At 38.5% G+C, this 26,468-nt stretch overlaps 1 protein-coding gene across 1 annotated transcript in view; it reads right to left on the reverse strand.

The window, feature by feature from the left end:
- The window catches only part of ar (androgen receptor), a 39,685-nt gene that overhangs the window by 5,327 nt on the left and 7,890 nt on the right, over positions 1–26,468 (reverse strand). Inside the window, exons 2-5 of the mRNA XM_012864702.3 lie at positions 26,071–26,222; positions 25,740–25,856; positions 11,203–11,481; positions 7,433–7,577 (exon numbers count right to left, since the gene is read on the reverse strand). Of these exons, the coding sequence (XP_012720156.2) occupies positions 7,433–7,577; positions 11,203–11,481; positions 25,740–25,856; positions 26,071–26,222 (693 nt within the window). The remainder of the gene's footprint in view (positions 1–7,432; positions 7,578–11,202; positions 11,482–25,739; positions 25,857–26,070; positions 26,223–26,468) is intronic.

The following is a 26,468-nucleotide window of genomic DNA, read 5'->3' on the forward strand; positions in this document are numbered from 1 at the left end:
TAATCACAATACCTATTGCGATATCCTTATGTGCAATAGCTAAATCAACAAAAGTATTTAACATTTGGCACGCTGTTATATCTGAAGTGTCATGAGTTCATGTCCTGCGTTCAAAGATTTATCTGCCCGGTTGGATCAACTTTCACAGAGCTTCACGCTCACACCTGATATACTGAGATTTTTAATAACCCTCACTGAGATTAGCAGAATTATTGAGAGGACGGAACGAAAAGAGTGGTGAGGAAAATGTTGAAATAGCATTTTTTTTTCTAATACCCTACACCACTGATTACAACCAAAAGTGGTTAAAAAAAGGTGTTTTAAAAATGCATTGGTCATCTTTTATCTCCACACTGTTTTGTGGAGATAAAAGCTCCTTTGAGATCATTTGTGAGTGAAAAACAGAAATGTCCCTTCACAAATCTCTTCATCATTTATCTCATACAAGTCGATCGGGTGACATCACAAGGCTGTGTGTGCAATTTTCACCTGAGCAATATCCACAGATTGTGTGTCGCTCATTTCTACCATAGCCAGTAACTACTGGCTAAATTCTGTCTCCTCATGCTGCCTGTCCAGATTTACTCAATATCTGAGATAAAAGCAGAGTCTGCCTTTTTAACATAACCTTGTCAGTTGTTAAGTTTTATCAGATTGGACAAATAATAAAGAACAATAAGGAGTTGCTGATCTGTTTGCCTCATGAACTGGGCTGGTGTTGCTCTAGTAGCTGCTATCACATCTGTTTTGTCAGATGAAGTGTAAATATCCAAATAAGCATGCCTTGACCAAGGTAAGTTGTGGTTTCTCATTGCGCCTTCCGTTGAAGTAATTTTGGGAAGGGGCGAAAATACTGGTTAGCTGATTGGCCTATGTTGGTGATAGACGGGCCAAATAAACCAATCAGATCAACAAAGCATATGACGTACTCGTCAACATGCTTCGTCGTCGCTCGTAACAGAGCGACGAAAACACAACCACAAGCCAAGCTACTCTTGCTGCTGCAGGTAAAGGCTCGTTAGCTCAGCAAAGAAATACTCTGTAATTCCGATAAAACTTGCTCTATAGCCACGCTAACGCTAGTTTCATCGGCTGAAGCCGCCATGTTCCTTAGACTGAACTGTCGCGCTTCCCGTTGCGTCACACCTCAACCCGCCTCGAAGCCAACGCTGATTGGACGTTCGTTTGGTGAACGGCTCCAAATTTTCTTTAACGGAGAGTAGCCAGACTGATCTACGAGTGAAACCTTGAAAGCTCGCGAGATCAGGATGGTCTCACGAGGCTAGTCTGTTTTAGCCAATCAGCTCAAAAAGTTCTGCTGAATGTCCCTCCTTTACGTGAACAGATTCATTGGGAGCAGTCCCAGATTGATAACATGCAGAACGGACAGTGCTACATATTATCAATCTGGCTTGTCGGGTTAACAGGTCTGTTGAATTTGGATTTTTGCTTAGGAGAGATAAGGCAATTTTTTATGATAAAATTCTGCGACTACAGTACAATTTCAGGTGTTAAAGTATTTGTAGGTCCTTCGCTCGCTTTAATTTCATTGTAACAGTAATTTCTCTGGACATTTGTTTCTGATACATACACAGCTACTGTAGAAATAGTATAGCACGTGACTAAAATCCTGGCGGCTGGGTGCTCCTTTTGACATTTAAAACCCTTTTCTGTGGATAAGTCAAGTCAAGTTTATTTGTATAGCACATTTCAGCAGCAAGGCAGTTAAAGTTGTTGGATAAAAAGGAGTTAAAAGCACAGTGCCTTGCAAAGGTGTTAGGGGATTTATGTGATAGACCAACACACAGTGCATATTTGTGAAGTGGAAAGAAAGCATGTTTATCAAAATTTCTTACTAAACAAGGAATTTGACTTCTTCAAATGCTCACAGCATACAGACATTAAGTATACATACACAAACTTTAGATGACATAAAATAAGGGATAAAAGGAACCATCTACATGTATTTGTATGTGCAGCCAAAATTTTGTCATATAAAAATGACAAAAAAGAGAGGTTGTGGTAGTGCAAACAGGCTTATTTTGTTTAACAGAACAACAGCTGTCAACTCAGGCTGTAAGGTGTTCAACGTGTGTTTAAGAGAGACTCATGAAGAAACTGTTTCTGTGGCAGATTATTCTTGCATTTATTGCTCTGTAACGCCAGCCTGACGGTCAAAACCATAAAAATGTTTTTGTCAGGGATGTGTGGGGTCTGCAGAAATTTAGCTTCCTTTTTCCTGACCCTAAACCCGTTTAAGTTCTTTATGAGGGGATGCGAACCGTCTTTGCAAACGTAATTGCACATCGTAGTTTTAGACCAGTCATGTTTTGTGGCTGAGCCAAATAACACAGTGATGGATGTGCACAGGACAGACTGAATAAGGGCAGTGTAGAATGTGACCACAGTTGCCAGAGGAAGTACAGTGTCTTCCAAGCCCTCTTCAAAACAGTGTCTATGCTTGAGCAGCATCTCAGGTCCTGATAAAGAGTAGTTCCTAGGAGCCGGAAGTGATCCACAATAGATACAGTGTTGTTGAGGAATCTTGAGGGGAGGGAGTGTGGGGTAAGTCTTTCAGAAGTCCACAGTCATCCCCACTGTCTTGAGTGGATTTAGCTCCGGGGGGTCCTAAACTCACCAGAGGCCCAACTGATTCACCTCCTGTCTGTATGAAGAATTATGAATGTCTTTGATAAGATCATAAATGGACCAAGGTGCCAACACTTCAACTTGTGCAGTCAAAGCAGGCCTGTGATATCTGCTGGCAGGCCGTGATCAGAGATTCCTCAGACGGCACATGGGACCGCGTGGTATGCTCCTTTTTAAGACTGTGTAACAATGTCCACCGTGTTCGTGTCGCTGGGTGGGACATATCGTGTCTTCTGTTTGTAGTTCGGTAGTTCAGTTGAGAGGTTTGTGCTGTTAAAATCCCCAAGAACAACGATGAGAGAGTCTAGATATTGTTCTCTATCTGTTCAACGAGCTGTATTTCAGCTTCCGATGTGCAAGCTTGTGGTGGGATATAAACACAACCCAGAACAAACGAGAAAAACTCCCTTGATGAATGCAGGACCCATCACTGTGTGCTGTACTCTGAACTCATGGCCTTCACTACACCTGAGGAGACAGAAGCACTGGTTAACATTCATTTATGAGCCCATTTCGGGGAAACTGCCCTCCTACCTAAGTCGTCTCCTGTTTCCTGCCAAAAGGGGTTACAACTCACGTTCTCTTCTCATTGACTTCTCCTCACTTCTCCTCAATTATTCAAAGTTCTCTGAAGCTTCAGGATCACATCCCCAAAGAGTGTCTTTAAAACTAGGCTAAATAAGTGCTTGACTGAGGAGAGTAAGCTTTATTCTTGAGCTGAACTGTAAATTGCTTTATCTGTGTGTAGATGTTTTTGCATTAAACGTTTCTGATGCTTACCTGACTCCACCAGATGGATTTGCTCCGCATATCCATCTGGAAACCTTCCGTTGAAGTAATTTTGGGAAGGGGCGAAAATACTGGTTAGCTGATTGGCCTATGTTGGTGATAGACGGGCCAAATAAACCAATCAGATTCCTCGTCGCTCGTAACAGAGCGACGACGAAAACACAACCACAAGCCAACTCTTGCTGCTGCAGGTAAAGGCTCGTTAGCTCAACAAAGAAGTACTCTGTAATTCCGATAAAACTTGTTCGATAGCCGCGCTAACGCTAGTTTCCTCGGCTGAAGCCGCCATGTTCTTTAGACTGAACTGTCGCGCTTCCCGTTGCGTCACACCTCAACCCGCCTCAAAGCCAACGCTGATTGGACGTTCGTTTGGTGAACGGCTCCAAATTTTCTTTAATGGAGGGTAGCCAGACTGATCTGCGAGTGAAACCTTGAAAGCTCGCGAGATCAGGATGGTCTCACGAGGCTATTCTGGTGCCTCTTGGCCAGATAAAAAGAGATTTTATCTCAAGGGACTTCCTGGTTAAATAAAATAAATAAATAAAAATGGTTTACAGTTTGTTAAATATCTGTATTTTTTCAAATAAAAAATGGGAGTCACATAAATCAGTTATTTCTGTTACTTATTTAAAGACAAAACTTAGCCAAGATTGTCATGACGAAGTACAGTGGTTCTCAAAAGTGGGTACAACCCTATCAAAATGCAAGGTTTTTGTGATGTAAAAAGGTTTTTCTACCTTTTAATATGAAATAAATGCATAAATCCTCCACCAAAAAAACAACTAATCTGTTAAAATGTAATAAGTAAAAAAGGTAGAATAACCCAGTTACATATGTTTGCACATCCATAAACATGCCTGTGCAAATTCTCAGTTATTCGGGTCATCGCGACAGCAAACAGGCTTAAATCAGAGGCAACCAGACCAGTTCTCTCTGAAAACGTTTCAACGCCTATCCAGGAGTCTTTGTCAGTTCTGGTGGCCCATTAACACCCATCCTCCTAGGTGTATTCTCAGTCAGATGCAGTCCTTAAGCTTGTTTTTGTGTCAAACTTACATTTTGGACATCAAGGCCTAAAGTTCCTTCATTCATGAATGTATCTCCCACAAGATTTTAGATGCTTTTATCCAAGTCTGAAGGATTTCTTTGACACAAAATGGGTCTGTTTATGGAGAAACTGTGTTATGTTGGCCACATGAAAAACAAAACCTACATTTAGGAGGAATTGTGGCAGCAAATTTTGTGTACTCTTCTCCTGACAGACTACTTTAGAGTCTTTTTATTCCCGCGGTAAATCATGCCCTTCGCTAAAAGAGGCAACTATGGAAATGTGAGGAAAATTCTACTAGATTAGCTGGACGTTATGTGTGATTAATCACATTGCCTATATCTGATCTTAACTGGCTAAATATTACTACTAAAGCTATTAACAAAGTTTTATGTAAGTGTGTGCATACGTATGCAACCCAATTATTGCACTATTTGTATTTTTGACATTTTTTCAACTAGCATACTTGTTTTTCAGTTGACTTGAACAGGACATATGGCACAGAAAACCACACACACACACATTTCAATATATTCCTAAAAATGCTGTTTGATTTGTTCATTCTAAACTATCGTGGATTTATCATAACTCAATAACTTTTATGCCTTTTTCAAGTGTTAAGTTTAGGATGTTACGGCGTCTTATTCATTAATACAAATTCAGATGAAGAACAGGACTGGCACTGGAAAATTCCAAAAAAATGCAGAAGTAGAGTGTTTTAAAAAGTAGATGAAAAACTCATTGAACCAGCTTTAGCGGCTGAAACCGCGAGTAATCATCTTCTGCATTACCTTATCAGTCTCTCACATACTGTGAGAGGATTTTTGGACCCGTTTACAACACCCCCTCGGTTCATTAAGTTTTTGTGGGAATTCGTCTATGACAGCTCATTAAGGTCCAGACCAATCGCCGTCTGTCTACAACACTAATGAACATTTTAATCTATTATTCACCGTTTAGGCTTAGCTTTAGTGCAGAGGAAAATTGTAGAAACACATAAAGGTAAATGACTGCCTCTGCTTTGTCTTTTGCTATGCAATTGCAACCAATAATAAACTATATATTCTAGTCATATTACCTACTATTTGACTGATTGAACAGCTTCAGCAGGAGAGTTTGGGGCATTTTGAAGTTAGAAATCTGCATATTAAAAAAACCGTCAACAAGTATCATTCACTTGTCTATGCACACTATAATTCTTGTAGTGTAAACAATGTGTAAACAGTTCCTTGCAAAAATGTGACACTGCTTATCTTTCTTTTTAACACATTTTGTCCATTTACAACCACTAGCTTCATTGTATTTTATCGGATTTTATGGGACAAAGTGCACATTAAAACTATGCAAATCAGGAAAATAATAAATGCTTTTCCAAAATTATGAGCAAGAACTAACGTTTCACCCCACTCATAATGTACCATCCCCACTGTGACACATGGCAGTGGCAGCATCATGCCGTGGGGATGCTGAATTTAACTGACAATCTACAGCGACATGTGAAAAGTTTTTGAAAGTTTTGAAAGTTTTTGAAAGAGTTTGTAAGCAAATTAAAACTAAAAGCTTAATCAATAATATTATCGCTGAGCATTCACAATGAAACTGCATCCTGACTGACAAGGCTGGTTAATGCTGATCCTTAATCCGATCAACATCCATCTAAACACTTGTTTCGATTAACTCGTGAACTTATTGTGCATACATGTGGCATCAGCACTGTGTGTAACACAAAACTTTGAGGGATGATCGTAATTTCCTCCCGTTCTCTCCTCAGCAACAGCTTAAGTCACTAAGCCGTGGCTTAATAAGGTAGAGAAGTAAGGCTTTAACTGCTTCCATAACCTACCGCCGGTCCGCTCAGAACATTTAGAACCAACACGGCTCCACGTTTGTTGTTGTTTTCTTTTCCCGGACGGGCAGAAGTACAAAACTTCTGTTTTTTTGGGGGAAATTTGATATTATAATAACTTACCCAACTGTTGAGCTCCCTTCACCCTCATCGATGACTCCATGTTGTTTCAGCTGCTGTATCATCACCCCTGGTGCCCTCGTGCCGTGTCAAATTACTTTTGCAAAGCTTGCATGTTACTTATTTTTGGATTTTGTGAAGCACAAAGTGCACTCTGTCTTTTGAGGACTTAGTTGAAACTGTTTTTAACTGTTGTTTACTAAATTTGCTCTGAAAATATCACCCCCTCTCTGCCTCCGCCTCGCTCCGTTCAACTCGCTCTGCGGCCAAAGTTAAAAACGCTCTGCAGGTGAAATAAAGCGCTCCGTGACATGGCAAGTGATGACGCAATCAAATCGACACAACAATCAATAATTAAATTCATTGCCAACGCTTTTAATTATCGATTTTTATTGATTTATTGTTGCAGCCCTGAATTCATGCCACACTTTTCAGATTTTGTTTGTAACACAATATTAAAACCATCTCATAGACTCCTTCCACTTCCCAGTTATGGACTACCTTGCGTTGGTCTATTGAATAAAATCCCACTAAAATACCTTATAATGTGACTACATGTACAAGTACATGCGTATAATTACTTGTACAAGGCAATATTTATGTTAAATTACACATAATGACATCTATACTACTTGTGCGGTGTGATGGTACAACACACTCACACCCCTCAACACTTTTGCCTAAGATAGTTCGAGAGCCACGAGTCTTACTGCTGAAAAATGTTTCTTACTGTAATTTATCAGCAACAAAAGAACAGGAACAAATGAAAATTGCTTCCACATGATTCTAAGAAAAAGAAAAAAATCCTGTTTTACACCGTCGACACCTGGATGCCTTTGGGTTTGTGTGTGCGCAGAAAAATCAGTTTACACAAAGACATCGAGGAAAATGAGAACAGCTCACCCTGTGTGAGTGATCCCTAAACACAGCACACCTTTCTGCTCGCACCACAGAATTAAGATATGAAGAATGTTACTTACTCGTTAAAGATGAGGTCCGGAGCAAAGTAAAGCATCCTGCCGTTGACGTTCTTGTAAGACCTCCACACCAGGGCAAACACCATCACTCCCATCCAAGACTGCTGGATTACAGTCATCTGGTCGTCCACATGGAGATTTCTGAACCCTAAAGACAAACATTACAAATCATAATTGTTCCTGAACATTATAAGAGCAATGCTCACCAACGTTGCTAAACCTGTTGCAATAATAAATGCAAAAAAACTATTCATGAGGGGTTAACACATCAAGATTTAAAAAAAATAAAACATGGAAGTTGTAGCTCCTTTTGTAAAATATCGTTAAACCTTGTTTTTATGTCTCCTACCTAAACTGTAACCCAACTGTTTTCACTGACTATATACATTCACCCTAAACAAGTTATTCATTTCTTCAACATAGCAAAATAAGAGAAATTGGGAGTCCTCCAGGGGCGGATTTTAAGGCCGTAAGATTTAAATCACTTCATCTGTGTCTCTTGGCACCAACAGGTTGCATGGCATCCTAAATCTTTGGCTGATGAAATTGTTACCATCATTTGTCTCAGATTTTAGAGCATTAGTGTCACGTCTTCCTTTCTGCATAAATTAGCTATGAAATTTGGGCAGGATCGCTTTGACTGCTTGCCTATTGCCTCCAACAAATGGAGATGGTTTTGGATGAACACAAAACTGTGAGAAGAAAAGAACAGTGGGGGGAAAGAAGGAAATAGAAGAAACAAGAAAATTGGAGCCCATAATATCTTAATCACATAGGATCCTGAATGGCAAAGGAAATCTTTATAATACTGGTAAACTCACAGAAGCAACTACATGTCGGGCCAACAGCCCCCCTCCCTACGCCTAATACAATTCATGCATTCATATTTCTTTAATATTTTTTTTTACTTTTTGGGAGCTTAAAAAAGCCATTTCTATATATTTTATTGGATTTTTATACGTGTGTAAGACAAACGTAGAGTTTAATTAAGAAGTAGAAAGAAAAGTATAAAAGGGGGATTTTAACAATATAATGTGAATTTTATTCAGGCCTCTGATATCCCTAAATAAAATCCAGTACAATCCATTTCTTTCAGAATCCACTAGTTTTAAGTAAATACAACCTATTTGTGTGGGAATTAATCTTATTTTGTGAACGTTTTAGAGGTTCGTTAGAGAGCATTAGTGAGTTAATAATATCATGAAGACCAGGGAACACAGCAGAAAAGTCATGAAGAAAGAAAGAAAGAAAGAAAGTAGGGAAGTCTTCCGAAAAGTATTGCAGAACTGCAACCCTACCAAAACATGTCTGTCCACCTAAACTCCCGGGCTAGACGAGAGCGTTTTTATTGGAGCAGCAGCCAAGAGACCCATGATAACTCTGGAGGAGCTGCATGGTTCCACCGTTCAGGCGGGAGAACGTGTTGATGGGACAACTCCTAGTCCTGCGCTTCCTAAATCTGTTTACGGTTTGCCAAGCCGTATATGAGGTACAGCAATCGTGTGGACGAAGACGGAGGTAGACGAGTTGCACTTTTTGTCGTACATGCAAAACAAAGTCTATCTGCACATGAAACCTAAAAACCTCATCCCCATGGTGAGACATGGAGGTGGCAGCATCATGTTGTGGGGATTATTTTCCTCAGCACGAACAGGAAAGCATTTTCCTTTCACTTCACACCTATACACCACTTTATGTTGGTGTATCACATGAAATCATAGAATACATTAAAGTTTAAGGTTGTGATTTGACAAAAGAGGAGAACTGCAAGGCTAACAACTTTTATGTCATGGCAGGTTAAGTCAAGATGGCCTGTATCGTATGGCAGCTGAGTTTTGTGAACATTGCTCCTACATCCCCACACCATGGCTACACGGTAGCAGCTGCTGGGTAAAAAAAAGCACAGAGTCTGGTAAAAAATTGACAAATGTAAATTTGTCAATTTACGTTTACTTAGCTTGAACCTCAGATCTTATTGGGTTTTCACCATAAATAGTATGAAAACATGTGGTTGTACAACTTTAAAATATCAGAGGAGTAATGAACTTAGCCGCCTGTCCATCATAGTTGATTGACGATCAAACCTGACCTACAACAAATGTTACTAAGTTTGTCTTAATTAACAATTTATTCCTGCTGTAACTGCCATTATATGATGAATTCAATTATTTTAGCAAAACAACATAACAATATATAATATGTCGAACACGGATAACATAGGCCACTTTTACCATAATACTTAGCCATAATGCATTCATTTGGCACCCTGCAGGGTTTACTGGGTAAGGCCTGCAATTAAGGACATAAATATGCTACACAGTGAGAAAAAATGCTGTAAAATGTAAGATCGTTGTCCCAGAGGGAGGTAACTAGGAAACATGGACCCAAAATGAAACACATCATTAAATGTGAGAAAAACAACGATTATTCTCGATGGCAAACCTTTTGGCTTCTCGCAAATACACACGTAAAACGAGAATATGTAAGACTATTGTGAAATTTACACATTTCCGTGGAAAGGTTTTGCACATTTTGCTTTCAAATACATGCTAAAACGGCATGATATTTTTGTGTGGTGGTTTGGTTTTTTACAGAGACCTAGAGAGGGGGTTTGACTGGACATTAAGATCTCTGTGTGTTCCTTGTTACAAGTGTACGCCTTGTGTGACTGTAAGGGTTTCCCCGCTGTCTTCTTGAGCATGCACAAAACGTTTGTAGGGCGGTGATGGAGGCTTATTATGGTGGTGGCAGGATATACAGATCCCGGATGCACTGTAGTGGAACACAGTGGCAGCAAACCCGTGATGCATGACACACGCATACTGGCCTGAATCACTCATCAGAGGATTTGCAACAGTGCATGCCTCATCATGGCTACGCTGGTTGGGAGACTCCAAATTTTTATAAGGCTCTTGGTGCTGCCATGTGCATTGTGTTCAGTTACTGCTTTGGCTACAGCCACAAGGATCTCACCAAACAGCAACAAAAAACCCACTATCTACAAAATCCACACTTTTAAACAATGCACCATGACCTGTCTCCTAGAACCTTGATTGTTATGGGCTGAGCGCGCACACAGAATTAAATTGTATATGGTTTGGTTCCAGCTTGAATGCAAAACATTTTTTTGTGTAGTCTTGGGATCTTATTTATCAAAAGGGGGGGGGGGTCAAGTTGGGAGAAGCGCCCACATCACCAAATTGTGCATAGACTGGTTGCTGGGAGAGTATAGGAAGTTCTGAGTTTTTCAGGTTGCAGTTTTAATGCGACATGTGTTGCCTGACGGAAGGCCTTGGCACTGTAATTAGTCATGAAGGAGTAGGAGAAGAAAAAAATGCCCAAGAGTAATTATACACCAATTACAGCGTGACTCATAAAAACTTATTTCAGGATCCACAGCCTTGGTGTAATCAGCTAGCAATGGTCAGGAGAAATCATATAACCAGCAGTGAATGCTGTAAGTCATGCCACTGCTACTAGCTCAAAGAACTGTGGCCAGGGTAACATTGGTGTGCAAGATCTCTTGTATTGAAAACCCTTTACCTGGAACCCCTCATTCTGCTAATTAATCAAAGCTGAAACTGACAGTGGGGTTGCAGAAACCTTCCAAAGATAAGATACAGCCAAGAAAGCATCTGGGAAAAACAAATTGTTTTGCCACTCTCAAGTCATATTACATGTAAATACATTAATAATATTTTATTGTTTGATTTTCTAGCGCATTACGGGACTGACTTGATAACGATCTCCGTGTGTGAGGTATTGCGTCTTACCTGGCAATCCCTTAGCCCATTTGACCACTTTGACCAGTTGTCTCTCTCCCAGTTCATTCAGGCTGGTGAGCAAGCCGGCAGCGGAGTCTGGTTGGCCACAGTCATGTCCGGCATTCACCACCTCAGGCTCAATGGACTCAAGGATGTTGAGGAAGACCATCTGGGAGTTCAGGTTTGGACCTGATTTAGGAGACATGTTGTGGGGTACTTCTGCTGCTTCCTGCGCAGGATGATCTTCCTCTGGGTTCTTCTGTTGTCCAATCTTCTTCAGTTTGCGTGCTACAAGTAGAAAAAAGAAGACCAATAAGTTTAATGGTTTTCAAAAAGATATCAAAAGCTGGTTCAAATCCGATCCCAAGGCAAAGGTTTCCACTTAGCTTTTTGAATATTTGGTTTCAATATGAACATACCAGTGTTGTAGTCAAGTCACTATGCCTCGAGTCCGAGTCCAGGATCGAGTCTCCAGTGTTCAAGTTCGAGTCAAGTCCAAGTCATTAAAAAAAAAATCAGAGTCGAGTCCGAGTCAAGTCACTATTGATCCAAGTCGAGTCCAAGTTCCGCACTAAAGTAAGCATAGCCTACATGTTTTTAAACTAAAAAAAAAAAAAAATCCACATAGCTGTGGTGTCGCAGCTCATAGGCACATCCTAATGGCGCCCGCTATGTGATGTATGACATGAAGCAGTAACATTCCATTGCACTAATAATTTAGATATTAAAATCATACACCAAATAATATTCTAATGACAGATTAAAATTATAGCCTAATGATATAAAAAAAAAAGTCGAGTCTTTTTCTCAATTTCCGAGTCAGAATGATCTGAATGTAGGAGTCCGAGTCCAAGTTCGAGTCATCAGTGCTCAAGACCAAGTGAAGTCAAGAGTCTCTAAATTTAGCTAATGACTCGGACTCGAGTTAGAGTCTCGGACTCGAGTACTACAACACTGGAACATACTGAAGTTGAATCTGTCTTTTACATAAAAAAATCTTTGTTTTCTTTACTGGACAGTAGGAGCTGTGCCAAACAACTGTGACCAACAAAAAACATGCTGTGCATTGTACCACCACAATGATCACGTCAACCAATCCTTTTCATTAATATCACATCCGGGCATTTAATAGTGTGTCATCGTTTTGGGGTATTTTTCTTCTTTGAGTGTTTAGATTTTGTATGTGTGTTCTCACATTGTTTGGTATTTCAGATCTTGAAATGTTTTATGCCTTTAGATATCTGTTGTCCCTGTTGCTTACTCTTCATTCACCACCTGCTTTTTATTATGGCTTCCAGTCCAAATTATACATTTATTAGCTCCTGGCTGAGTATGAGAAGAAATATGGAGTGTTATTCAAATACGTCTTAATTTGACTGAACAATAATAAATAACGTATTAATTTACAAAATATGGTCAGGATGGGACTTTAGTTTTGACATGTAAATATTTATAAACTCATTTATTTTCAGTATAAACCAAATTGTTGTGTTAAAGCCTAAGAGGTTTGTTAGTGAAGATTGGTGAGCAAACAGCATCACCGAACACCAAGAAACAGAGCAGACAGAAAAGTTTTGTTTATTGCAAGGTTAAATTATAAAACAATATCTTAAACTTTGGACAATTTGCATAACACTTTTCAATTCATCATTCAGAAAATGAAATTAACCAGTGGCATAACACAGTAGTGTGTTTCTCCAGTGGAAGCTTGCCCTGCCACCACTGTCAACAGAGCATTTGTTCCTGTCTTCTGGCAACCAGTATGTTGTCTGTTAATAAATTGGGTTGTGATTAAGATAATCAAGTGTTGTGTCACCAGAGAGTGCAAATAAAAGGCTCAGACAAGTGTTTATCTTTGTGTTCATTTAAAATATCAAACTGCCAACTTGTATAAATCACGGGATGCAAGCAGAAAGAAAAATGCAAATTAAAAAATAAGATGTAGGGAATCATACCTGTTTGAAATACCAAATTTTTCATGTTGATAATTCCTAGCTTCTTTCAACAACACATATCCGTTAATACAACTTTCTTGTTTGCATTAATTTCCATATTTTGTCTCTTTCTTTTTCTCCCTCTGTTTCTGTAACTATCTCTTTCTATCTCTATGCCACCTATACACCGCATTCTTACCTATATGCAAGGTAGCCACCAAGTACCCAGAATGTGCCACTATTTGACATTTATGAGTATTCCCTATTAGATGCGAAATCAACAAATCTGGCTTTAAAGGGGGAATAGTAAGGGAAAAACCCTTTGCTAAAAGAAACTACAAGAATTTCTGTTTAACATTTTTTTCCACTTGCTATAAAAAGGACACAGCTAACAGAAGAATCTGCTGTGGCCTATATGCAAAACAAGAAGGAGCAGCATCATGCTGAGGGGATTTGTTTTCTTCAGTGGGGACAATGAAGCTGATAAAATAAGTTCGGATGGATATATGGAGCTAATCACAGGGCAATCCAAGATGAAAACCCAATAGATGTCGGAAAAGTTCTGAGACTGGAGCAGAAAATGTTGAGCAGAAATTCCATTGTAGCAGCGAGAGATACAATGGGATGGTTTAGATCAAAGCATATTAATGTGATTGGATGGCTTAGTCAAAGCCAAGACAGATCATATTAAAAATCTGAGCTGAGACTGAAAAATGCATTTGACATTCAACATTTTTGAGCCTTTTACGTTGTTTTTACTTGGCAGGTTTCCCCACAAGAAAAGAGATGTTTAATCTTAATGTGCTGTTGCCTGGTTAAATATACGTAAAGATTCAATTAAAAAAAGGTATTTTTACCTACCTGTTCACAATTTGTGTTCTGTCACATGAGATCCAAGTAAAATAAATTGAAGCTTGCGGATGTGATGTGAAAATAAAATTCAATACATTTGCACGGAGCTATACATGCTACTTTGTTTGTCGTTTGTGTCTGAGCTTGGTTCTTGTTAAGTTGTTTTACTGTGGTTTTGTTATTAAATTACTCAGTTTGCATCCATATCCTGCCTCCTTCCCATCTGTGTTTTTCTTTTACCCCTAACAAACTATGTTCCAAATAATTTCATATGAAATCTTTAGACATCAATTGAGGACTGTAAGGGCTTTTAAGTAATTTTTAAAAGAACTATCAGTTTTCTTTAACAATCCACAGTACGGCTTCAGTAATATGTTTTCAGGTAATGAATCCAATTTCATTATACAGAAACCTCCCTGAACAGATGGGCCTCATCTGATAGAAGGCACTAACGTCATCATGTCGATCTAACAATAAGGGGGATAGATAGCATTTGTTAAAAACATGCCTTATCAACACGACTCAGAGCAATTTGGGTTCACATTTTTGTTCCTTTATACTTTGAACTACAAGTATCAAGGGCTTGAAAAAACAATAGAACTCTTGTTTGTTTTTAAAAATCCCCTTGTTCTCCATCTGGAGTGATAATGAAGAATCAAATTCTTTCCAAAAGAATTCGGACCATTCGGCAGCATCTGCTCCGAATGGCATCCAGTACTTAAGAATGAAATTGGATAGCATTTTTATTTTTATTTCGATACAGCAGACCGTCATAGTACTTGAGCAATATTAACAGAACAGAACTCGATGCTACGCAGCTGCAAAACACTCATTTACCAGTAAGTTTTCACCACTAACAATAATTCACTTCATGCAATCTGTGACAGTTTTCTTTCCAAACGCTACAGCTGCAGACAGATTCAGAATCGGCCTTGCATCTTGTGTTTTTTAAGTTTTTTTTTTTTTTCAGAATGAACGAGAATAACAGCAAAACACAAACGGTCACTAAGTCCTGGGGGAAAATTAAGAACAAGCACTTCTGTTGTTCTTCAACTGTAGGACCAACTAGAAGGCACTAAAGGCCGAAGCCCACTGATCTAATTCAAAAACAATAAATCTGTTGATGTGTTAAGAAGAAAGATAAAAATAGACATATTTTCAAAATGGGAAGCGACAAATTACTTCTTTGATAAAAAAAACAAATGTGTAAAAGAGGGTAGGAAAAAAACCTTTAATTGTCATGCAATTCCTTTGGCAGGCAATGTGAAAAATGTCTCATTATAAAACTGTAGCCTGGTGCCGCTGTTCAATTTGATAAATATTGAACTGCTAGTTTTAGAAACGACTTGAACCTTTTCAAGGAAAATTGCAGATTATATAAGATTTTTTCATTTTCATCGTTGATCCAATAACAAACATTTCAGGTACAAATAGTTAATTAAAATCTTCTCGGGTTTTCTCAGTTATGACACAGGCAGGTGTCTGATCCTTGCAGAGCAGTGTGAGTCGGTCGGGTTGAACTAACCTTCAGCTCTCCGTAGCTGAAATGAAACCAATACAAACACACAGAGATACCGAAAAGGCTAGTGAAAACAGAGATCTGTTTTCTTTAATTTTTTTTTACTCTTATGCAAATTCAGTGCAATAGTTAAATCACACAGACTAGATATCATCAGCTGTCAGACTGACAAGGTGGTCTCTAAGCTGACCAGAAAACTTGTGAACAGCTTAAATGCCCAGTGAGGGAACTGCAGAGTGATCCATTACAAGCTCAATTTTCTGCAAATTCAAATTCCACATGTAAAATCTATCTTCCATTTTCTCCTCAGTGGGTGCAAATTTTCTGTGCCTTTACCAGTCTCATCACTATTACAACCAACATCTTTATCATAACTGTCTTTTTAGAATGGTTGATTGCACATGAAAAAGAAAAAACACACCATAAGTTAAGTAGCTTGTCTATCTACTGAACTGCCTCAGGTGACCTTACTTCCTCTTTGGTGGGCAAGTTCTAGACATCATTATCTTATTATTTCAGCAATGAATATCATGTTTCTGTTCAGAGCAGTGTGTCCGAAAGTCTGGTATAATGAGACAGAAGCAGGAGGGGTCAGACATAATGCGTCAAATACTGTGTCAAATCCTCCTTCACCTCGCAAGCTCGTGTGATGTTAAAGGATCTTGATGCTTTGACATCAAAATGAAGTCTATCTTACAAAGCACCATTAAGTTCCTGTCAGCATGTGAATTCCTCTGGTAAAGTAAATGTATGTTTTTTTTTTTATTAGGAACCCAGGATATAACAATTTGTGTTTTATTTTGAAGTAAGAAATTAAGCACTTCCAGAGTTGCCCCTTCTGGTGTTTTCCAGATTGACCAATAATTGCTTTTTTTCGGCCTGGCTGGCAACATTCAGTGGGGGGGAAAAAACTTGAAAAAGTCTCCCCCATTTATGAATCGTTTATCTGAAACTGTTATGGACAATAAAAACAAACGGCATCAAAGTGCTCAGTAAATATGGGGAATTTGGAAAGACTGTGAGCCTGGATAGCGACTAAACTACAGCGCGTCAACTGTTAGCCGCTAGCAATGCTAAAGTTCAAGGCTAGAGCGAGTCTGGACTGTATTTATTTGTCTCTACTTAAAAAAATTAAAATACTTAAACTTATTAAACTTGCAGAGCGAATAAGACAAAACAGATGAGAGGATATTTGAAATACAGTGTTAGATTTATGAACCCTTATTCCATTTGCGAAAACTGTAAAGGGAAGTGGTGACAATGCTTTTGGGCCATAAGACAAAAAAAACGTAATACTGTTTATCATGTTCATACATGTGTCAGATGTATTTTCTGAAATAACTTTTATTCAACCATAAAATTGTTTTCATAGGAAATAATACTAAAGAAAAGCAAAACACTGCACTGATTGGCAGGTAGTCGACAATGGATCCATCCATTGTCAATAGAACAATGGATGGATGGATGGATGGATGAGGTGAGGTTAATCACAGAATCCCAAGTCTAAGAATGTCATCTGCAGAGGGAGCGAATAACTTACTGCAGATAATGCATTAATGTAGAGTAGTAGAAGGAAGTAGCTAAGTGAGGAAAGAGGCAAATCCGGATTACCAAAGCCAGTCTAACTGTAACCTTTATCAACAAAGAACATTTTAAGCCTAATCTTCAAAGTCAGGGTGTCTGCCTCGTGGAAATTGGGAGTTGGTTTCACAAGTGAGGAGCCTGAAAACTAAAAGATCTGCCTCCAATTCTACTTTTACAAAACTCTAGGAACCACCTGTGAACCTGCAGTCTGAAAGTGAAATGCATTGGTGGGAATATATGGAAGAATCAGTTTTCTAATAGAAGGTGGAGACTGATAATGAAGAAGTTTATATGTAAAATACTAATTTTTACTTTTACAGTAGTAAACTAATTTTTCAAACCACCACAAACCAATTATTCCAACATGCTACTTGAATTAGATAATGAAAAATGTATGGTAATTATGGTTGGCTCACCTTTAAAAAGTGATTGATTTGAAAGAAAATATTTTACTTGAATTTTTTGCAAGAAACAATCAACGATTTATATTAATCCACAGTCAAATACATAATGATATTGTTAGACCACCTTGAGCTTGCTTTATAACACTCATGGATAAGTAAATCTTCTGTAAAGATCGGTAAATGATCAGAGATTTGGACCAGTACCCTGGTAAACTCTGGTTTTAGCCATGGGGTTGAGATTAGAAACATATGTTTTATTCTCACTAAGCCATACTCTCTTAGTTTGAGCCCCGTGAAAACTGGTACTGTCATCAACGATAAAAATCTGTTGATGGATAACCTTGGTTTTCCAAGATTTACAAATTTCTTTGGGCTCATTATCCTTTGGAACCTCAAGCTGATCACTGCCCAAAACACTTGACATGGTGTGAGGATCACTTTAATCGCCTGTCTTCATATCCTCCTGGAAGTGGAAAAAATTGGTTGGCTTCATTGGGGCACATGACACTTTTCAGTTGCTCAAAATGCCAGTTGCTATGCCCCATAGCTAATGGATGCCTTTTTAAATACCCTTACCAAAAGGGATTGTCTCAAGGCTAAACAGCTGGTCAGTGCCAGTGAGTTCTTGTCGGTTTGTATGTGTGAAAATTCAAATACTGCTTCACTGTTAGACACTTCTGTTGAGTTCTATCTGTTGTTTGATTCAGACATTACTTCTCCCAAGACAGTAATTTACTTCAATCTAATGAGCTGTTAATAACGTGCTGGTCGGTCAACCCACATTCAGTTTGCACAATCGCCCAAGTTGCTGTTTGCTTCTTGAAGATCAATAATTTGGTCAATGAGAAATCTGTCCACACCTTTTCCATTTTTCAGCCCATCTGTCTTTTGACATGGTTGTTGCTAAGTGAACCATTGCTGTGACGTTTTGTTTTGGATCATTATCTTATTAAATTCAGTTTTCCCCAGACCGTTTATGATCTTCTGGTATTTCAAAAAGTTCTCGATGCCATGCGCTCGAACAAAGTTGCCAGGCCCTTTAGAAGAGAAACAGGCCCACAGCATCGCGGATAATTCACCGTACTTAACAGTGGACGCCAAACCGACTGGGACCAAAGCAGACGATTCCAGTTAAAGTCCCTGGACTGTTCAGAAAACTTCACAGATTAAAAAAATAATTTTTTAAATCTAATTATTGTAATGATGAATTAGTGACTTGAAGATGTACCTCTTCGCCACAGTTCTCTAACAGTGTGCTTTTTGGAAATAGAAAAATACATCAGTTACATGTATTATAAATGGATTTTCAGCCATACCAGCAATTATGATAATAATTTGTAATAAAAACAACTATTCCTTAACACAGGATTTCAGCTTTTAAAAAAAATGTATTCAGGTTAAGGTTAGATTTTTCAAAATGTGTTATTGTAAGTTTATGCTATAGTATAAAAATAAGCACTTTCTTTCATCGTTTTTGCACATCTCTATCATGAGGTGTGAATGTGCCCCACATGGTGTACTTTACCTCACATTTAACCTTTAATTGCAGCATTTTAAGAAAACGGTTTATTCCTTCTGTATTTGCTTCCATATGTCATACAACACTGCTCTGCTGTCATGACGCAAAAAAATTTGCCCACCGTCGTTTTTATTCCACAACATTCTCTTGAGTGTGAAGGAATGCAAAGCAACAGCTTTCCAGACCTGCTTCAGCACATTTGATCCAACTTAACCCTTTCTACTTTCAGCGGGCCTCTGTGTTTTCTTCAGACTAACGTGCGTCATATTTTATCTAGCAGAGTGCAACCTCACTCACTTTATTCAGTCAAAAGGCTACATGAGGGAGTAAATGTCGCGTTTAAAAGAAGAAGAAGGAAAAAAAACACAGTCAGTGATCCAAATTTATAACTGCCACAAAGTGAGTCTGCTTGTCAAGTCTAGAGTTTTTCCTTCTGCATCATTGATGGTAAAATAACTTGTTGCCAGCTCAAACATCTGCTGAACATTTCTAACAGGAGGCTCTTATAGCATTGCTCCTGATTTATCTTCCGTTTAGAAGAAGGGGTTTTGGTTATTTCTCAAATGTAAGACACTGTCTTTGATGACGGAAAATGGCTTTAACATGTTGCTTTTATATTAGGCCCAGCTGCCTTTGATTGTCATTCTTTTAACAGTAATAGGAGATGCTGCATTTACATTATCCGCACGCATAATAGGCCCTAATGGAGGCAAGTAAATAAATAAAAAAGAAACAAAAAGGCTTAAAAAATTAAGTAGGGGCTGTTGCTTCATTGCATTTTCTTTTGGAGTCCTTGGTGTAGCATTTCAGATTAATTGTTGTTGCTTGCCTTTGAGTTAATGTCATCTGTGCCTGTGGTATTCTTCACTACCTCTGCACATTTACTGGATTGTTAACCCATTCATTGTCAAAAGGAATTCAGGATTATTTATTTATTGAAAAGCTTTTAAGAGTCTGTGCTCTTAGAAGTGGAGCTAAAAAGTATATTTTGGCCTCTGGAAGCAGGAGCAAGGCAGCAGACCCTCTGAGACAATTGCAGTCGTGCTCAAACTTACACAATTGATCCAAAGAGATGACAAGATTAAAAACGAACAAATTTTGTGGGGTGTGAGACACTTTCGTCCACACTGATCAGTTCCACATTATCCTTGAACGTCAACAGTGAAAATGGGATCAGCAAGACAAACATTAATGTTAAAGCCAAACCTATAAAAGGTAACCCAAACTCCAAATGATCAAGCACTGGGGCATGACCTAAAAGCTAATAAATGTTAGACACTTCAAAGTAAACCAGACTGGGATTTAAGGGATTTGTAAATTAACAAACACAAACAGGCACGCTCAGAATAAAAATTTCCACAGCATCAAAGCTTTCTTTACATGATTTTGGAGAAAATCTACGCACCTGTTTTTTTTGGACTAAAATCAAAAGAAGCCACTGCACTGTAACTGCAAAGCAGAGCTTTATAACTATGTAACATCACAATTTCTTTGAACAAAGAAAACTATTTACATCAATCTCACCGCAGAACTTTGACATGATAGTCGAGCTTCTCAACCATTGCCCAGAAAACCTGGAGAGTAACTTAAAAACTTTAGTTTTAAGCCATCATGTGGGGGTGTCGGTGAAGGTTTGAACACATCTTCATATAAAGTCTGATGTACCTTTTGCACTTTTTAACACTTTGTCCCATTACAACACTAGGATGTACATAATTGGGAAGCGGACCTGAAATAATAGCAGGTATTCACAATTATAAATAAAAATAAAAAGTGTGGCATGCATTTCAACCACTGTAGAAGTATTTTGGGGTACATCTCTATGAGCTTCGCACCTTAAGAGACTGGCTTTTTTACACACTTTTTTTAACCAATACAGTGGCTTGCATAAGTATCCATACCCATTGAACTTTTCCACATTTTGTCACATTATAACCACAAATATAGTTATATTTTATTGGAATTTTATGTGAAAGGCCAACACAAAGTTGTATGCAATTGTAAAGTATAAAGAAAATTATATATGATTTCTTTCTATTTTATTTTTCTTATTTTTATTTATTTCTTACAAATAAACTTGTCATGATTTTCTTTCAACAATTGCTTTCTTTTTACCACTCTTCAATAAAGGCAAAACCTCTGAGGGGCTTCTCATAGCAGTTGTATTTGTTCGATAGAGATGAACCACAAGTGGATCTATTTACAAATTATGGGACTACTGAATGCAATTGTTGCACTGGATTTTATTTAGAAATAAATTGGACTAAAGACAAATGCAAGCTATATTTTTTTTCCCAAAAAAAAAAAAAAATTATCATTGTGGTCCTAAAATGACAACTTGTAGAAAAGTTTAATAAATCCAGTACTTTTGCAAAGCACTGGATTTCAGCTTTGATATGCAGTAAAAGCATGTCTGTAATAACCCTGCTTTTGTTTATATATATCTAAGAATTCTCAAAACAAGAGTTTCGAAATGTCATCCCTTGAACCTCTAATAAAACTGGAAAATCATTGCTTCAGTCTGAAACTGATGGGCATTATGATAAAAGATTCAGATATCTTCAGACCTTTTAAAACCACATGAATAGAGACACGAGCTGTCATTGATAAGATCAATTTTTATGCAGCGTATAATTTAATGAATGGAACCAACAATAGCTCTGTGATTTTATTTTAAGTTATTAACCTTCCACATTATTAAGTCAGAACTCTTTTCCCCCACAAAACATTTAAAGTCAAAAACTTCAACGTCACATGATGCGTAATTTTTTTTACTCTTGCAACTTCCACATGTCATATCCTTAAATTTCCCCCGTAAAATGCTGTCAATTATACGTCCATGATGAGAACATAAGTGAAAGGATCTTTCAAGCCACAACTGGAAAAGGGCCGCCTTTTTACTACAATCACAGCATTAGATCACATTTTCCCTCCACAGGGTTTGTCAGTGACTGGTTGCAAAATTACCAGCATGTCTGCAGCTTTAATTCACATGTCTCGTGTCAGTTTTGTGCCTCCAGCACAATTTTCGCCGTTAGCAGAATGAGAAAATGGCAGAGAGTGAAAATTGAACACAAGACCAAAATTAGTCCACTACATGTCAATCTTTACAGCCTAATTTGACGAACGGGTCTGGGTGACAGTAAGGAGAAGTGAATGGAAGAGGTCTAAATTGCATGGCAGCTCAGCCAGGGGCTTGATTATCAGTAACATCCCCTATTGTGATGATGCTGCAATTGAAGAGAACCAGCAGAGATGTGCAGTGCAGAGAATAAAGTACTTGGTCTTGGAAAACCACTAATAGTTTCACTTTTAGGACTTCACTTTCTCTGTAGTGGGCTTTGTTCATTTAGGAACTACTGCGCAGCCTCTGTTAAAGTCCTTACAGCCCTTTTTAGAAATTTATATTCATAATCCGCACACAGTGGGCAAGGTGATAAAACCTCTGTAGATTTTTATCGTGAGTGGTGTGCATTCACAAAGACAGGAAAAGGCGTATGCATTATTTCCACCGGACCTTTAAAGCTGTATGGCTCCCTGCACGGCTCCGTTTTGTAAATCAAAATCAATTTAAGGTTATTTATGTGTTCTTAAGCGTCTCTGCTTTGCTAAAATAGGGAATAGATACTCTTTTATACTACCGTTGTATTGCTGTATGTTTAAACCGCTAACTCAGAAAAAAAACTGCAAAGGCGGCTATTTTGAAATGTCTTTGTCATTAAAAATGTATCTGTACCGCTAAAACCAGATATCTACGTATATGCAGTGTATAAAAAGACACAATCTCATTTTCTCAATGACATTAAATCTGCCTAAACTTGTCTTGTTTTAGGCCAGAATTACCACACTTACTTCTAATTGCTAAATCAAAAGTCAGGAGATAACTTTTATTTATACATTTCTAATTATTTTCTTGAACTTTAGAAGTTTGGACACATCATGGGTTCGTGGCATCATGTCAAAATCAAACGAAATCAGATGAGAAAGCTGGAAGAGAACTAAAGACAAAAACCCTGGAAATGTCCATCCATCACAGGTTTCGGTACGAAAAGTGTGTATTTACCCCAGAACAAGAGAAAAACACTTTGTGAAGATGCCAACTAAAGCTGGCCAGAGAGTGTCTTTCTTAAACATCAGTCAAACAAACCCTGTTCTCACGTGGAATGAAAGGAGGAAGCCATCACCTCAAAGGCAACACAAAAAGCCAGATTACAGTTTCCAAATGGCCTTTTTTTTGGGGGGGGGGGGGAAGCACCTATGACTTTTAGATTATGTCCTGTGTTATGATGATAAAATTGAAGTGCTTGGCCATAATGACCATTGTTAAATTTGGAGGATCAAAGGGGGAAGCCCGCAAGCCTGCGTTTACCATTCCAACTGTGAAGTACGCGATTGGCAGCATCGTGCTGTGTGAGCGTTCTGCTGCTGCGGAGACCGGTGCATTTCACAAAGTAGAAGGCATCATGAGGGGAAAAAAACATCATGTGGGAATGTTGAAGCAACTTCTCAAGCCACCAGTCACAAAGTCAAAGCTTCGGCATAGGTGGATAATGACCCTAAGCTTAACGCCAAATTAACGCTAAAGGACAGCAAAATCAATGTTTATGACGGTCCATCACCAAGTTTTTTAGAAGGGACACCAGAATGGCTCGATTCGAGCCATCCAGTTTAAAAAGCAATTTTACCTAACATGTAAACTTCTGAATGTAAAACAACAACAACAGACTCGCTCTCATTATTCTGGCATGTAGCAAATCGAAACAATTTTGGTAACCCAAAACTGACCCAAAACAGGACACATCTTGACTGAGGGACAAAAGAAGTTATATGTGTTTTTATAAACTGTGTGCATATATCTGCTTTCAGCTGTACATAAAACAAGTGCGCGTTTCATACCACGGACCCACTCAAAGCAAGTCAGAGGAGAGCGAAATAGCAGAAACGTGTGTAGCAGACTATTTGGTGATGGGTGAGGTTGGCAGGATTAGTTATATTATGAGCAAGCTCAGTCTACCCATGCAATGTTAAGTTGTAGCCCAAAACTTTGAAACAAATTGTGTCAGAAAATTATTTGATCAAATCCAGGGACTATTTCTCAAATTATATTGTCAGAAAACTTAAGTCTTTGAACATTTTATCAAAAGAATCAAGGGGTCTGGGTTTGTCTTCAGCCGTTTCAGCCTCTCTGCTTTGCATAAAGCTGTGATCAGTGTAAGTAGACCGGCTTGAGAAGGCTTTGTAAAACATTTCTCCTTGATTGTAGGCTGCTGTTGCATCCAGATACGTAACTGACCCTGCACTGTACAAGGAGAAAGCCAGAAATTCACACTCTGGCGGACACCATGACCTGCTTTGTGGGCACTCAGATGGACAGGCAGCCGTTTGGTAACAAGCAGGCCTTTAAAAGGATGTACAAGGTATATTGTATATGTCGGAAATGTTTTCTAGTCTCTTCATTTGGCTTTCGTTGAAAATTTACTTTTGTCTCAATGTGCCAAAAGAAGGAAAATACTGTGTAGTTTCTGGATAGTGCACAATGGCAACTGTTTGTACAGTAGGTTTAGGTGAAGGCTGATCCAGAGATTTTAAAGGATAAATTGTATAGTGAAGTAGATAATAGTTGTAATGTAATGGCAATGAGTGCAATGACAAGTAAAGACAATATTATTATTATTATTATTATTATTATTATTATTATTATTATTATTATTATATAGGTATGGTATTGGTATACATATGAATATGTATGTGCATGCTTGGTTTGAAGCATATGTATGTTGACACGACTAATGACTAATCAGTTAATATTAAAACTTTGGGTATTTACCCCTTGGGTTTATATACAGTGCCTTACAAAAAGGTTTAAAGCAGGGCTAGGTAATAATGTAATATCCCAAGCTTTAAACATCTCACAGATAACTGCAAACCCACCAAGAGGTAAGAGCAAATGTATATGAGAGCAAAGTTTAATTTTTTGGCCAACATACAAATAGCTATGTATGGTTGAAAACTAACATCAAACAGACCATCCCTAAGGGTGAGACATGGTGGTGGCAGCATCATGCTGTGGATGCGCCTTTCTTCAGCAGAGGGAGAGGAACTGGTTAGAGCCGTTGGGAAGATTGATGGAGGGACACAAAAAATATATAGGACAATTCAGGAAGAAAAACTTGAGACCGGGGTGGAGGTTCACCTTCTCGCTAAACAGTAGCCCTCAACACACAGCCAGAGGTCCAGTGAAGTTATTTAAAGCAAAGCACAATGTGCTGGACCTAATCCAATCAGAAGGAATCAATGAAAACTGATGTTCACAGATGCTCTCCTTCTATTGTGACTGAACTTACCCCAACCAACCTGCAGCAAAAACTGCAGCAGTCAGTTCTACACTTGTTGAGTCAGAAGGTGGGAGGACTATGCATGCCACACTTTTAAGATTTTAATTTGTTAAAAATATTGGAAAAACCATCAATCTTTGTCCTTCTATTTCACAGTTTTACACTTTTCCGTGTTGATCCATCACATGACAGCACAATACAGTACTGTGTTTGTAGCTGTAGTGTAATGAAAGTCCAAGTATACTTTTTCATAGCTCTGTATACAGGTTATATTTGTGGTATAATATAAAAGATATCCCAGATAATGGATAAAATGTTCACTCAAGAAGTTATGCAATAATATTTATCAAAAATAATTGGAGACATCCGAAAGCCTTTTAGTCCATCAATCCGCCCTACCTCCAAGAGTCATCCCGGCTTCAAAGCACTTCTTCAGCCGACAGGAGGGACAGTTCTTTCTCCGTAGCTTGTCAATGGTGCAGTCGTTTTTGCTTGCACACAGGTACTTCTGCTTACCTGTTTGATACACAGACAAACCACAGGTCAGCTGGGCAACTGGAAAATGCTCCAACAGGGAATGAAAGAAAGCTTGACTAAGTGCGCTCATTGTCAAAAATTGACATAAAAATCTCAACCGAGGGCATGCCAGTGTACCGACAGATAAATGCGTAAAGCGCTTTTCAGCGCCAACACCCAACTCTGAATCCATGTTGGAACTTTTACACTTTACCTTCTGCGGCTCTTTTAAAGAAAACCTTGCAGCTGCCACATGTGAGCGCGCCGTAATGGCAGCCAGATGCCTCGTCTGAGCAAATCAGACACGTTCTCTGGGGAGGGAAGAAGAACTCCATGGGGAACATGTGCTCTCGGCCAGCCTCAAACCTGCAGTTGAACATGAAACAAGACAAAGGTGTGAGGAAACTTGGACGGTGATCTCCCCAGCAAGCAAACACATGATTTTACTTCTTTCCCGTATGTTTTCATTTTGCCTGTCTAAATAAAGATTATTGTCCGGGGAATTTTTTTTTTTTTTTTTTTTCTCGTGTTAAAATTCCATGTTCGGTTTGGCACTTTTTTTCCCTTGTGAAACTATCACCAACTGTGGACAAATTAAGCCTAAAGTTGAAC

The sequence above is a fragment of the Fundulus heteroclitus genome, chromosome 11 (assembly GCF_011125445.2).
Source record: "Fundulus heteroclitus isolate FHET01 chromosome 11, MU-UCD_Fhet_4.1, whole genome shotgun sequence".
Classification (NCBI taxonomy): domain Eukaryota; kingdom Metazoa; phylum Chordata; class Actinopteri; order Cyprinodontiformes; family Fundulidae; genus Fundulus; species Fundulus heteroclitus.